Source organism: Chroicocephalus ridibundus, chromosome 1 (genome assembly GCF_963924245.1).
Source record: "Chroicocephalus ridibundus chromosome 1, bChrRid1.1, whole genome shotgun sequence".
NCBI lineage: Eukaryota > Metazoa > Chordata > Aves > Charadriiformes > Laridae > Chroicocephalus > Chroicocephalus ridibundus.
The window spans coordinates 74,385,863-74,399,969 of record NC_086284.1 but is presented as its reverse complement, the minus strand read 5'-3'; the positions used below and the strand labels follow the sequence as shown (position 1 = coordinate 74,399,969).

At 36.7% G+C, this 14,107-nt stretch overlaps 1 protein-coding gene across 1 annotated transcript in view; it reads left to right on the top strand.

The window, feature by feature from the left end:
* TMEM131 (transmembrane protein 131) overlaps nt 1–14,107 on the top strand; it is a 107,433-nt gene that overhangs the window by 29,222 nt on the left and 64,104 nt on the right. Inside the window, exons 3-4 of the mRNA XM_063339884.1 lie at nt 4,026–4,066; nt 11,663–11,731. Of these exons, the coding sequence (XP_063195954.1) occupies nt 4,026–4,066; nt 11,663–11,731 (110 nt within the window). The remainder of the gene's footprint in view (nt 1–4,025; nt 4,067–11,662; nt 11,732–14,107) is intronic.

Sequence of the window (14,107 nt, the reverse complement as noted above, 5' to 3'; positions counted from 1 at the left end):
ATTCCCATTTGATGCTGTGTTTTTCTGGAGTTAAATTTGATCTCTGGTGTCTTCTGTCTAAAAGTTGGCCTGGATAGGATCTTAGGCTAAGACTAATATTAGGGGTATTGACTGCCAGTTACAATGCTTAAGGGCATCTTTCTCTACCAAATGAATAATTTAAAGCTTAATAGAACACGCTCTCTTGTTAGAGCCAAAGCTAGTTGTCAAGGATGGGACAGTGTTGGTAATGACTGTCTTGGTTGCCCTGTCATAGGGTCTGAACCTGTTAGCTCCATCATCTAACTGTCAGGTAACTGCTGGTAATCTAGGTATGTGCTTTACTTATGTTTCTAAAGAAAAATAAAGTACTGAAAGGAAGGTTGTATTTAATTGTAGTGAATAATGCACTTTCAAGGACATTGGTAAGGGTGTTTATACGTCTGTAACTTCATCGAGTAAGTTTGGTTGTTGTGGTTTAACCTCATCTGGCAGCTCAGCCCCGCACAGCCACTTGTTCACGCCCCCAACCATGGTGGGATGGGGAGGGAATTGGAAGGGTAAAAGTGAGAAAAGTCGTGGGTTGAGATAAAAACAGTTTAATGAGTAAAGCACAAACCACGCATGCAAGCAAAGCAAAATAAAGAATGAATTCCCTGCTTCCCATGGGCAGGCAGGTGTTCAGCCATCTCCAGGAAAGCAGGGCTCCACCATGCATAACAGTTACTTGGGAAGACAAATGCCGTCACTCCAAATGTCCCCCCCTTCTGTCTTCTTCCCCCAGCTTTATAAACTGAGCATGACATCACATGGTATGGAATATCCCTTTGGTCAGTTGGGGTCAGCTGTCACAGCTTTGTCCCCTCCCAACTTCATGTGAACCCCCAGCCTGCTCGCTGGTGGGGCGGTGTGGGAAACAGAAGAGGCCGTGACTTTGTGAGAGCACTGCTCAGCACTAGCTAAAACATCCCTCTGTTATCAACACTGTTTCCAGCATAAATCTAAAACACAGCACTGTACTAGCTACTATGGAGAAAATTAACTCTATCCCAGCCCAAACCAGTGCAGTTGTACAACAGTATTTCACAGGAATGCTGTCTCATCAATTTTTGTCTGTCTCCCTCCAGTAGGCAGGAAAGTCAATGGTGTGAATGCACAGCATGGAAGAATGGAACTGTCAAAATCAGGAGAAGAATGGCTTTAAATGACTGTGCTGTAGTAAAAAAGAGAGGGATATATGCAGTGGTTTGGTAAGGAGGAATAGCAGATGATTTCATTTAGTAGAGAAAACACAAAATGGATTTGCGTCATTTCTGCGTACATCTGCATTCTGATTGTATTGCATAGATCTTCAGATCCAAAGCTTCCTCATCATCAACACTTTGAGTGTACCCCTTGGTACATGCATCAGAGATGTGCAGAAAGCTCATAAATGCTGAGAGTTACTGTGCAACTTGTCTGTTAGCCTGGATCGATGGTAGCTGGCTGTGGTGAAGATCAGCGTGCCTCTCGGCTGCAGTCAAATAACTCAGGCCCTTTAGTTCTTATCAGCAAGCGCTAGTCTGTTTCTACTGAGTAGGCTGTGCAGCATCTCTTGCAGAGCCCTCAGAGCCAGGTGGAGTCTGATGAGTTTTTACAGAGAATGGGTACATCTGCAAGCTGTAGGCAATAGTTCCAAAGTTTAAAATAAAATAATTAAAAAAAAAAAAAGGAAAGGCAGACAGTGACTCATAGTTGTCAGATTTATGATAGAAAAGTAGATAATAAGCATATGTAATTATAAGTAGCTGTTTCAAGTTTATTAAAACAATTTTTTAAATACTCAAGCAATATGTATTTTCTGCAGAGCTTATAGAATCATGCTATTGTGAACTACAGGAAGTCACTGACTAATGTTTTGAACAAGTGCTTGTATGAAGTGTTATGCTAGGTTTTGGCAGCATAAGTCCTTTTGGGATGGAGAGGAAATATTTTCAGCTGATTCACTTTGATTCAGTTTCCTATCTGTTTTTTAAGTTGAAAAATTAATGGGTGACAGTTTAAAACTGGAAGGTTTGCGCTCATATTTCCAGTCTGAGGAAAAAAAATAAGGTATGGAAGGCAGAGATCTGTTTTTTCTGATTAAATTCTTTTGGAGCTAGTCAATTAACTTGTTAGGCAGTACTTCCTAGGAAGTTTTAGATACAAAATATTTTGTATCTTAAACATTCATCAATTAAAACTGATTTTAAATGTTGTCTTTCTTCATTTTAATTGAATTTCTCTTACTGTTCTGAAACTATTCACTACAGATTGCAGGTATTTGCTTATATCTTACTGGACATGAAAAATGGAGGGTGACACTAGAAACTAAGAAGCTGAACTAAAAGCTTATCAGTACGCAAGTAGTATGCCTCAGCTAGGAAAATTTAATAGAAACATTTGCAAGCCAGTGTATTTTAATGAAAAATAAGAAATGCCCTATTTTTCTAATTACGCTACAAATGTAAGTTTAAATGAAAGCTTCCTGAGTTTACATGAAAACCTGCTGATTTTTAAATTATAATAAATTTGGCAATATAAAACAACTTACCTTGTCTCTTAGCATTTTGTTCCGTGAGGAAATATTCCACTGGTCATGCTGTACTGCAAAATGTAATTTCGTGTGAAACCCCTTCCTCTTGCAACATCCCTTTAGCAGGCAGTCTGCCCCTTTATTGCAGAGGTTTTAAAACAGCTAATTGATGCTCTGCCTTGACATTAAAAATTGCAAATAAATTCTCAAGTTACAAACAGATTAGCTTTGTTTTACAATCGTAAATACATTGGTAAATGTAATAGTACACTCTCAGCTTTCTGTAGTTTGATACCAATTTGAGGATCAATAAACCAAATAATTTCATTTTAAATCTGAGGCGTTACTTAGATTTATAGTCCTGAATTGATTCTTGATATGAATCAAACATTAATATTTGTGGATTAAGTGATTTAATAATAGCAATTTTAAAATTTCAAAGAAGCATCTCCAAAAAGCAGAATAAAATGCAGATTCTTTTATTAGGGGAATTTTTAAGTAAAAATATTTTTTAAAAATTTATTTTAAGAAAAAATACATTTGTCTTAGGAAAAGCAAGGGAAAAAAGTGTAATTTGTAGTTGAAATAGAAATTAGTGAAGTACCCAGCTTTGATTTTAGTTCTGAAACGAGATACGAAAAATTTGTATTCCCCTTGCAAACAGACGACATCCTTATATCAGAGGTGAACTGTGGCAGATGAGACAAGGTGCACCATAGACTTTATCAGATCTGTAAGCTTTCTTCCCACTCCTAGAAGATAAATATTTGTCTTGGTCATGAAATGCCTTTAAGAGAAGGACTGAAATCCTGAATTTGATCCCCAAATCCTGTGCGAAGACAGAATTTTTCAAAGTCAGGTGTGTTTTAACATTAGCTGTACCAGGAGGTTATTCCATACGCAGCCTTCTGAACCAGTTGGAATTTCCTAGATAGCCTAACCTCCTTGTTTTCACGTAATTAACTGTAATGTCCAGCAGAGTAGTAAAGGTATGAATAATAGAGGCTAGAAGATCATTAGCAGGGAAGGAGATGAAGTCTCCTAAGCAAATGGAGATTATAGCGTTCTTTGTTTTCTAGTTCATTAAATTACACTGGTGAGATAATTGCTTGACTGCTCTTTGTTTTGTTTGCTTTCCTGTGTAATTTGTTTTTTACATCTATGTTAGGTTTTTCTTTTGCTCCCTACAATGTTATAATTTCCTGGACTTTTTTATTTCCTCCTCTCAGTTTTTAAGTTGTTAAGTTGCTGTTGTCTACAGTTTGTAGGAGTTCCTACCACTAGAACTGACTGCAGTTCTTGTCCAGGGCCAAACAGTCTTTTGGTAGAGGCTTAGTTTCTTTAAGTAATTAGAAAAAGCCCGTTTACGTTTTCTGCTCCAGATCAGAACTTCTCCTTTTGCCTTTCAAGATCTGATCTTCTAACTTGTTACAGTTGCTGGGTTTTTTTCCCCAGAGGAAGTATATAAAATTATTTTTTCTTTCTTTTACAGACTGAGACAACTATAGGCCTCAGTTCATATCAACAGAAAAGGTAAGCATGATTTTCTAAAAGTTTAATACAGCCATTCTATTGCGAGATTTGTGATGTTTTTCATAAGAATAGTTTTTATATAAAAAGCTTTTTTGTCTCATACAGAGGAAATTTAAACTAAAGTGTGAAACAAGTTTTAATATTTTAGAGCTAAATCACTTCACATATGGAATAAGAAATGGAAGAATTCTTTAATTCACTTTGTAATGTACACCATAGAGTAACCCTATATAAATAAAGGGGGGGGGGAAATGAGACTTTTCTTGTAGATTATTTTTGTAAGTCATTTCACTGAAGTTTTATTCAGAAAGGAGTGGGTTTGTTTACTTGCTTCAAAAGTTCTTAGTGTCCTTTTGAAGAAAAACTTTATGATGTTACTTTTGATAGATTCTACCCCACCTGTCTGTGTATCGTCCCACTCCCTCCCCAAAGACATAATCTATTATCAAAGAAGTTTGCATGTATAGTATCTGAGAAGGAAAAGAAGTGGCCTCTTTTTTTCCTCTGGAGACTCCTCAAATATTTTTGTGTATTTATTGAGTATGTTGAACAGTAATAGTGAAGCCTGTTTCTTATACAATAATAGTCAACAAACTGTCATGTAGAGCATAGCTATTTTTCAGTAAATACAGCTAGATCTTTTTCACAAGCTGTTTCCATTTCCTTCCCAGGAAATCTAGTAAAAGGACTAATCTTTTTTCTTCATTTCAGATGAGTATATGAAAAGTTCTTATTTTACCATGTATATAGTTTCTTAAATGTGGGCTTAAGAGCATTCTCTTTGCAACAATTTTGAAAAAATCTCTGGAAAAAAAAGCAACATTTTAAATTTACACGTAAAAAAGCCTTGATCTTATTTGTATCGCTTGTCACCATTTTCTGGTGCCTTCGGATTAGATACGAACCTAAATCCTGCAAAGTAAATCTTCTGAATTGTATGACAATACTGTAGACTTTGGCTTACCTAATACTAGGTTTCTAAGTATACTTGGAATTCAGGGTTTGAAGGTGCTGAAGAACCTTAGGAGGATGTGGCAGGTCTTTCATTCCAGGTGAAATTAAAACCTAAGTCCACATTATCTTTATTGTGATAATGTGAAAGAGAAGAGTTAATATTACATATTGAAATAAGGCAGTTACTTCATATTTTGATCTGAAGCGTGAGGCAATTTGTGTATTATGGTAGTGTGAATTTTGTCAAACTTGTGTTATATGAACTTCTCATTTGCTTTTTAATGAAAAAACTTCATCTTAGTCATTCTGCATAAAGCTTGAAACTTTGTCATGCCGTGCCTTCCCTGAATCTTTTTTCCCTTCCCCGGCAATGGAGGCTCCTTTCTGCCCTTCAGGACTTCTGCCCCTTTATTTCTTATCTATGAGGTCTCTCAAATTAAACTTTCCACCTGGTGCTCTTACTAAACTATTTGTTTTCTACTTGCCTGTTAACATTGTATTAAACAAGCGGAATGTGCATTTCACTAAACTGCTCCCATAATCACTTCCCAATTATTCAGTACTAGTTTCTCTGTTAACCACTTACACATACTATATATACACCTCCGTGTGTGTAACTGTACTGTGATAGGAGAATGAATTACCACACATAAAGTTATTTTGCATTTAGCATTACTTGAATTTAACTTTCCTAGTTGCTGTAATCATACAAATCATACATTTTGGTCAAGACAAAATAAAAATATTTTTTTAAAGATCAAATTAAAATTATGCACTTTGTTTGCTAGGGTTTTCCCTATTTTGCTATCTTAAGCTGCTTGTGTGAAGCCTTGTGCTCATTACCCTGTAGCACGCTCAGACTTTGCACAGCTGTTAAAGAATCTCTTAAATTTCATTAATGAACTTGTGTTGTATGTCGAAAAATAAGTAAGATGATCCTTAATGCTTCCAGAAGAACACAATCTAAGCAAATAGGTTACGGAACAGTATAACTAATGCTAACTTCCAAAACTTCCATTTCTGGAAGCCAGGTAGCTTAGCTAAGTGACCATTGTGTTCTTCCCTGTCATGGTTTGTAATATTAAATCAACTGGACTACTGGTCATTCATAACTCGCAAGCAACATGAGTGGTTTAAGATGCTAGTTACCCCAGTTGTTTTTTACCTGTCCTTCCTGCCAAGGATTCTCTCTCCTGTGGCAGAGAAAGTGAGTATGTGTGCCTGTGGCTCAGCTGCTGCAGTTCATGGTCCAGTGACTTATTTTACCCCGCCAGCAATGATGGGTTTGTACATGGAGTGTTAACTGGAGCTGTTGTGCTGTAGGTATTTGTTGTGTTCTTCCACGAGCTGTTAGGGGATTGCAGAATGGTAGGGGACACAGCTGTGGACAGGAACTTAAGCAGCTGTAGCTATGTGCTGCAGTATGTCAGTCGGATTGCAAGTATGAAAACGTGAATGTAGGAATGACTGTTGAACTTCGGAGAACCATGATTAGTGTATTTTATGTCCTGGGTAGAGTCAGACTTCAGGGAGATAGTTTAAATGCAATAGTATCTTGCTTAAATCATTGAGTCTTAATGTCAGAAAGAAGGTGCCTTTATTGGCACCTAGGAATTGTGTGCAATTTTTTTGTCTCCCAGGGAACTAGTGAATTTTGTGATCCTTGAGAATGAGACTGATGCCATGGTTTAGATATGCTTTTTTATGTTAATTTTTAATCTAAGACAACTGCTTTCTGTGTTTGAAATGTCAGTGTTCTAGAGTGTCTTCTAATAAAACACCTGTTTACAGATTTGAAAAAATCTCCAGGTTTGCCAGGAGAAATAGTCTGTTCCACTTCAGAGGGCTGGCCTATTTTGGGGTTCAATCACAATTTGATAAAGATCTGCATCGCAAGTGCCATATTAGAAAGTAAATAGCCAATTTGCTTCTGTCTGTTTCTCTCTCTGTCGTTACTGGTTTTACGTGGATCTTCCTTTCAAGTATTTTTCTAGATGATTTTTTTTTCAATGGCATTGCTAAAAACTCCAGGTTTCTGGTCCGCATGCCACATGGTCCTTCTCTAAATGACTTGTTTTTCATTGTCCTTATTAGAGATTATAGTATCTCCTTCTTGGTATAGCTTGCAGATATTTCTTCCCTATCTAGACAGTTTATTCTGTTCTTTGATCTGCTTTTTAATGCTAATTGGAAGGAGGGAAATGAACTAGCCATTTAATTTGTTTTGTTCTTGCCCACGGTCAGGTTACAGTGCATCAATTCAAGCTTCTCCCTGTTCTTTCCCCACCCTTTCCCCAGACAACCCCCTCAGGAAGTGTTAGCTTTGAAGTTTAACGTCTGATATCATGAGTGTGTTTTCCTTATACAGGGTTAATGTTGACGCAACTGAGCCAACGACTAGCTGTGTATAGCTTATGAAAACCTTTTGTTGCTAGTCTTTTTGTTCATCTGCACTTACAGCAGTGGGTACTGCCAGATATCAAAGTGGTGAAATGTTTTGTGGGAGTTTACTTTCTCACTGAGACTGTGTTTAATACCCATATTTCTAAAATAATTTTAACTAAAAATTTAAATACATTTTCTGATAATGCAGTTCAGCCTTATTTTTAAATAAGGTCATGGATGCACTTTAGGCAAATACGATTGGTTACTTACTTTTTTAGCCAAAAATGTTCTGTCTTTGAGGTAGTTCTTTCAAGGACTTTCTGGCACAAAAATTACCCAGTGTGAGGTATTTGCCTATTTGTCATTTTAAAAATTCGCCTGGCTATTTTTGGACACACTTTCATTTTATTTTGTGGTAATAGAAATAACAAAGTAGTGGCTTTCTAAGAGTTTGTGCTGCTAATCTCTTGCTGTTTGGCAGTTTAATGTCTTCGTCTTTATTTCTTGACGATTTGTGGCACAGGAAAGGAAATAAAACCCTTTAAACAACTGGTAAAGTAATGTGGGAAAAATACACGTAGAGTGATGCTTAGATTTGAATTTTCCACAGTAGCAATTAAAGATGGTACAGATAAGATTCCACAGAGCACAAACCTCCTCCAGAAATCCCAGAACAGCTAGAAAGGTAATGTGAGGATACAGAGAAACAGTTACTGCCCAACTTTGCAGAAATCTTTAAATACTACATTTGACAAGCATTTTCTTCATCTCCAAATGCAGAGATGTGCACAGATTATTTTAAAATTATGAGCGCCTGGTATTCTGTGATAAACAGCAAAACATTATGGAAGTGATGGAGAATGTCCTTTGAAGAAAATTGTGTCTCAGCACAGATGGACATCCGTATCACCTACAGTCTTACCAGGCATTGAGATTTTGACCATCTTTATAACTGCATCTGTGACTAACCTTACTGAGACATGAAGTTGCACTTCAGTGAATTGCATCTGGTAGTTGGTTGCTTCTGGGTAGTAGCAGTGCAGTAGTTAGTAGTTGAGGTAAATGCCCTCTCACTTGGATGACAGAGTGGATGGTGCAGCGAGGGTAATGATCATGTCAGGCACTGTGTAGTTCACTCTCAAGTCTCATTTTTAAAATCAAAATTTCGGCAGAAGGGAAGAAGTGTTTGGACCGTCTTAAATAATTGCCAGAAACTAGTCATTCCTGAAACTTCATAGTCTTCGATGACTTCTGGACAATTCTTGGTCTGCTGGGGCTTGTTGGCAGATGTCAGTAGTCCTCTCTCATTCAGATGCATCTTTTCCTTTTCATGTTGTTCTTCTTGACTTTGAAAGTTAGAAAACTTGGAGGGGGTAGGTAAAGAAAAATGTTTGAATTCTGTTATAAGACTGGGAGCCATAGTTCTACATGCATACAACAGTAATTAACTTAAATGACATTTATGCTGTAAAGTTGCCCTGCCCATGGGTGTATCCAGCCTTCAGTGAGCAAGTGCCCAGCAGAGCAGACATTATCATCTTTTTGTAAGTCTGCGGCAAGTTGAATCTTGTTGGGCCTTTCAGTCGGCAAAGTTTGGGAATTCCAATATTACTTGTTCCCATTTGAATCTTATTACAGTTGTTACTTTTATTATAATAGTTGGCATTTATTATGTTGTAGCTGCCTTTACCAGACCGTAGCCATTTAAAATTCTGTGTGGTCTAAATAGCTATCCAGGATAATATAGCCATGCAGTCTGAGAAAATGTTGCTTAAACTTTTCATACATGTGGAGAATTGTGTATGTCCTGATTGTTCAAGTTAGGTCAAGTTACTCTTGACTGTATTTTCAATGCATTTGAAAGAAAGGTCTTCATTATCACTTCTGTAAATACTGTAAATATTTCTGATAACTTTTCCACAAAAGGAATTTATATGTCCTTTTACCAAGAATTAATTGCCAATAAAAAAGAGGTGCTGGCTGACTGTTCAGAGTTTTGAAATTGGAAGGAATTGATAGAACTGTTTTAAAAATCATTATTGAAGAAGAGTAGTTTCTGTTTTCGTGTTATCTTGACCATGGAGGTACATGAGCTTTTTGGCCTTTTCAGTTTAAAAATGCACTCTAAATGTTTTTTTTTTTTAAATTGGACCGTAAACTTTGAAGAGTGAGATGGTAACTTTGAACACTTGTTATTAACTTGTTTTATCCTTTCAAAGTATCACTGCTAATATAATTTTCCAACTTTATTCTCTTATGTTCAGTGTTGCTGTAAACTTCATTTTGTTGAGCACTTGTTCCACAAGGTTTGGTGTTTAGCCTGAGAAGGTATACCCAAGCTCTCTATTATTCGACAACTGTAATGAGTCACAGCAGCACTTAATAGTCGCAGGAATTCTAATTTTGCATAGATCTGAATTACAGTTATTAGCGTTTCTTACATCTTCAATCCTACTGTTGATCTTCAGATCTATTGTGATCTATATAGACACACACATACACACATGCATGTGCGTGCGTGCACACACATGCATATGTAATTATACACTAGAGCTGACTGTACTATGACTGTTCTTGACCCAATAGTGTTTTACTTCTATTATGTGGATGAAGCTATGTTTAACAACTAAGTTCTAAGTAGTATTGAAGATGTTTCAGTGTCCAAATTTAAGAGAGCTGTAAATCTGTCAGCATGGATAGATTTCCCTATTACACATGTACTATACTTGAATTGTGAAGATTCGGTTGTGGAGTACTAGAGTGAATCATTGAGACATATTTTTATTTAAAAAGCTGATGATTTGTTATACTGTTGTTGCTCAGATCTGTGCTATTAGAGAATACAGTTAAGATTTCATACCCGATACTTAAACTTTTACTCCTGTAATTAGCTTCCTTGTTGAAGTAGTTCTGGAGTATGGAAGCACATATGAACTTGATCAATAATTAGTTTTCCTGGAAATATGCTGGATGGAATTTGATTGATTGGGTTCAAGCCCACAGTTTTCATAAGGCGAGCCACATGTGCCTGTCTGAGGGCGTTCAAGCCCACAGTTTTCATAAGGCGAGCCACATGTGCCCGTCTCAGGGCATCTTCCATCTCCTGGCTTCCTCCCTCTGTTGAGGCAGAACTAGGTGATTCTGCTGCCCTGGCTGGGTTTGTGGAGCAGCTTTGCTTACCCAGGATATGTGGCTGCAGCTCTGTCTTTGGGTGTTTAAGATTGATACAAAGCCAGAAAACAAGGCTCTAAAGAAAGAGTGCTATTTTAATATCCATAACAAAAGCATTTAAAGAAAAAAGAAAGCCATTGATCTTGAGACGTTCAGGAGCCATTGATCTTGAACCATTCTCTAGCCTTTCCTGTTTGTTTCTCTTACGTTACTGTCTCCCTGGTTTATGTTTTATTTTATGAATATGATTTTTACTCAGCCCAAAATAAAGTGTTACTGAATTACAGAGATACTGAAGTGTGGTCACAATCACATCATTCTGAATAAGAAAATTTTTCAGTCAATGAAGCTGTTTGTATTTTTTTCTTGTAGCTTATGTTGTGGGTTATTGATTGTGCTCTATGTAGCTGTACTGGTAAAATAAGCAGCAGTAAAGAATGTTTCCAGACACTTCATTGTCTTCACTGCTGGATTGTTCTAGTGGTATTTAAGTTTTAGTCTCCATTTACTAGCGTTCTCCTAAAGAGTTCCCAGTGGGAGGTTAGTATAGACAAAGCTAAGGAATGTTTCCAGAGCAGAGTGTCTGTCTTCTGGAGATTGAGCTTTTAACAGTGTAGACACAGGCTGTTTTCACCCAAATGGCCTCAGTACCATCAAATGGTTCCAAGATTGTTTTATGTACTGATATAGATGTAGCTAGAGAAATTCATGATGTATATGGAAATTACTGTTACACATTGAGGAAGATGTTCGGATATTGCTAGGAAAGATGATATAAACCTTTTTAGTTTACTGTTTCACTTAGCCATCCCTATATAGAGGAAAACTAACACTTCAATTATGTCAGTTTCCAAGATATGTTCTCTTGCATGATCTTTCTTGGAGACACCACATAATCATGTAAGTGGCTGGTAAAATTATGGTATTCTGACTGGACTAGTTTGTCAGGCTGTTTCTTCTTTTGAATTACTTGCTCTATTATTAGTATTAATGAATGTTTGCTAAGAAAGAGCAATTTGAGATGGGATGGGAACAACAATGTATCGTTTAACAGTATATTCTACAGCATTTTAATTTTTCTTGCAGTGTATCCCTATATCGGGGAAATTGTCGACCTCTCCGGTTTGAGCCACCAATGCTGGATTTCCATGAACAGTAAGTTGAAAAGTCTTTTGATCTGTTTAGTTGGACAAATAGAAAAAAAAAATCTCAAGAGCGTTTAAAACCAATGGAGAAGGTTGTATACATAAATTCCATCGATAGATTGTCCGTAAGTGTAGTTGACCTACTTGTTCCAGAGAGCTGGTGTATTCAGTCTTAGACATCATGTAGCAACCTGTCATTTGCCATGGTCTTGCTAGTATAGGTACTTGCACTTATTTTTAAGGTACTTGTACAGCTGCTCTGTAGAGTGGAAACAGTTTTAAGTCTAGAAATTAATATACTGAGGTCAGGTTACCTTTCTGCTTGTACATAACCTATGTCAGAGAGCATCTACTCTAACATGTCCATTTTGCTATTGCTTTGGTGGCAAAAAAACTTTTTTCAGTGGACCTGCAGTTATTAGAATGATAATGTAGAGATGTGAAAATACAGCCTCAAGGAGAACAAAGAGTCTCCAGGAACCTAGCTCTATGCTCCACGTTGCAGCTGGTTGCTCTTTCAATTCTCAGTAATGGTATGAATGTAGTGGTTTATCGCAAACTTACCCCTGACTTCTATAAAAGATAAAAGAAATGTGGGAGCAAGGAAGTTTAACAATCTCAACAATGTACCCGTTTGTAATCAGATCATCTGAGAACTACTTCAGTCTTAACTTTTCTTACCAGTAACTGGTTACTGTGTATAGGTAGCTACAATCATTCATCTTGTTATCAGTCAAAATCAGTTCTGTAGTTGGTGTACATGGATGCAGCCTCTGCGCATGATTACTTTGACACAATGTAATCTGTAGTGAGGACTTTTCAAACATTCTATTAACAGTTCAGCCTGGAAGAAAGAAAACAGACCAGGTGTGCCTTAGCGCAGTGTTGCTTCCCCCATCCTCAGCCAGCGCTGCTGCTGAATGAAAGGCTGCTTTACTTACAGATAAACCATGGATTATTAATAACAATATAGTATTCCTTTTCTGTAGGAAAGACCATTGTATAGTACTAGAGAGATGTGCGAGGAAGCTCCTGTGTATTGACGTCATGTATACTTCTGTGTTTCTGAAAGAAGAGAGGCTGTTTATTGTTTGCACAGTTTTCCAGAAATAACCTTTATATAAAAAAAAAAATCAACCAAATATGCAATGCCACTAAACAGCAAAGCTATATGAAAATGCCTCATTTTACAGAATTTATTTGTGCTCAGTCTAAAAAAATTATAACTTTTCCTTATGAGTAAAGGCATAATAAATCACTCTGTCCCCTCTTCCTTACTTCTTCAAAATTTCAGAATCTCTAGCTTCTGATGTTGTGTGGTTTTGTTGTTTTGGTTTTTGTAATGTCAGTAACTGGTCCTATGTAAGAGCTTATTGAGCTTCTAAATTGAATAGTAAAATGCCTAGCGGTAAGCCCTACTCTACTGCATCTCTGCTATAACAAAATTAGGTTAGAGTCAACAAATTATACTGGTGAGTGCAGTACAAACTCAAACTTGTAGAGCAGTTTGCTCTTTGTTAGAGTTACTGTGAACTTACCTATTGATTTGGTTTTAAGTGGTTTTCTCTTAAAATTCTAAAAGTTTTTGGTTCATAGTAATTGCAGGATTTGACATTAGAAATATATTTTATACAACTTTTCCTAACATGAATAAAGTGTTTTCTTAATGTGCTCTGAAATATCTTGCTTTTAAAGGTCATCTGTACTTTGCATGCTTACCTGAAGAAAGCTACATGTGCTTCTTTGCTTTAGGATTTCCAAAGATGCTTTTTAAAAATTACTTTTCCTTGCTAAAAATAGATGCCAGACAGTATCATAAATACTTTAAGCTGTTCTTCATTATATTTTGGCTTTTTATGTAAGCTGTTCTTTTCAGAGCTGAAAGCATTGAAGAAATAGTGTTGATCCAGTACACATTAAAGTAGTACAGATCTCTTAGGAAGGGCTCTGTACAGTAAATGCAGAACCGCACTGGGGGATCACTGCCTTCCCTGTCACCGAAACAGGGAACCCCTGTGTTAGATCTTGGTTCTTTATGTGTTCTGTTTATTTTTTTTCTAACAGTATAATATATGATAATTAATTTAGTTGTTGTAGTTAAGGTCATAAGCTCAGGCAGAAATTGTCTTCTGATTTATTAAAACTTCAGTAAGATGTCAAAAATGGTTTTAGAAAAGGTTTAGATATGGAGCCCCAAAGTTCAGTTTAAAATCCGTACTTAGGCATTTAAATAAAAGTGAACCAACTCTGAGAAACGCTGAGTAACTCAACCTTATCATGGGAAGAAACTGCAGGTGCCAAGCACCTTGGAAGTCAGATTGTGCAGATTTAAGCTTTTGTCTTTTTTGCCTTTTAAAATAGACAGGGTTTTCACATTCAAATTCTG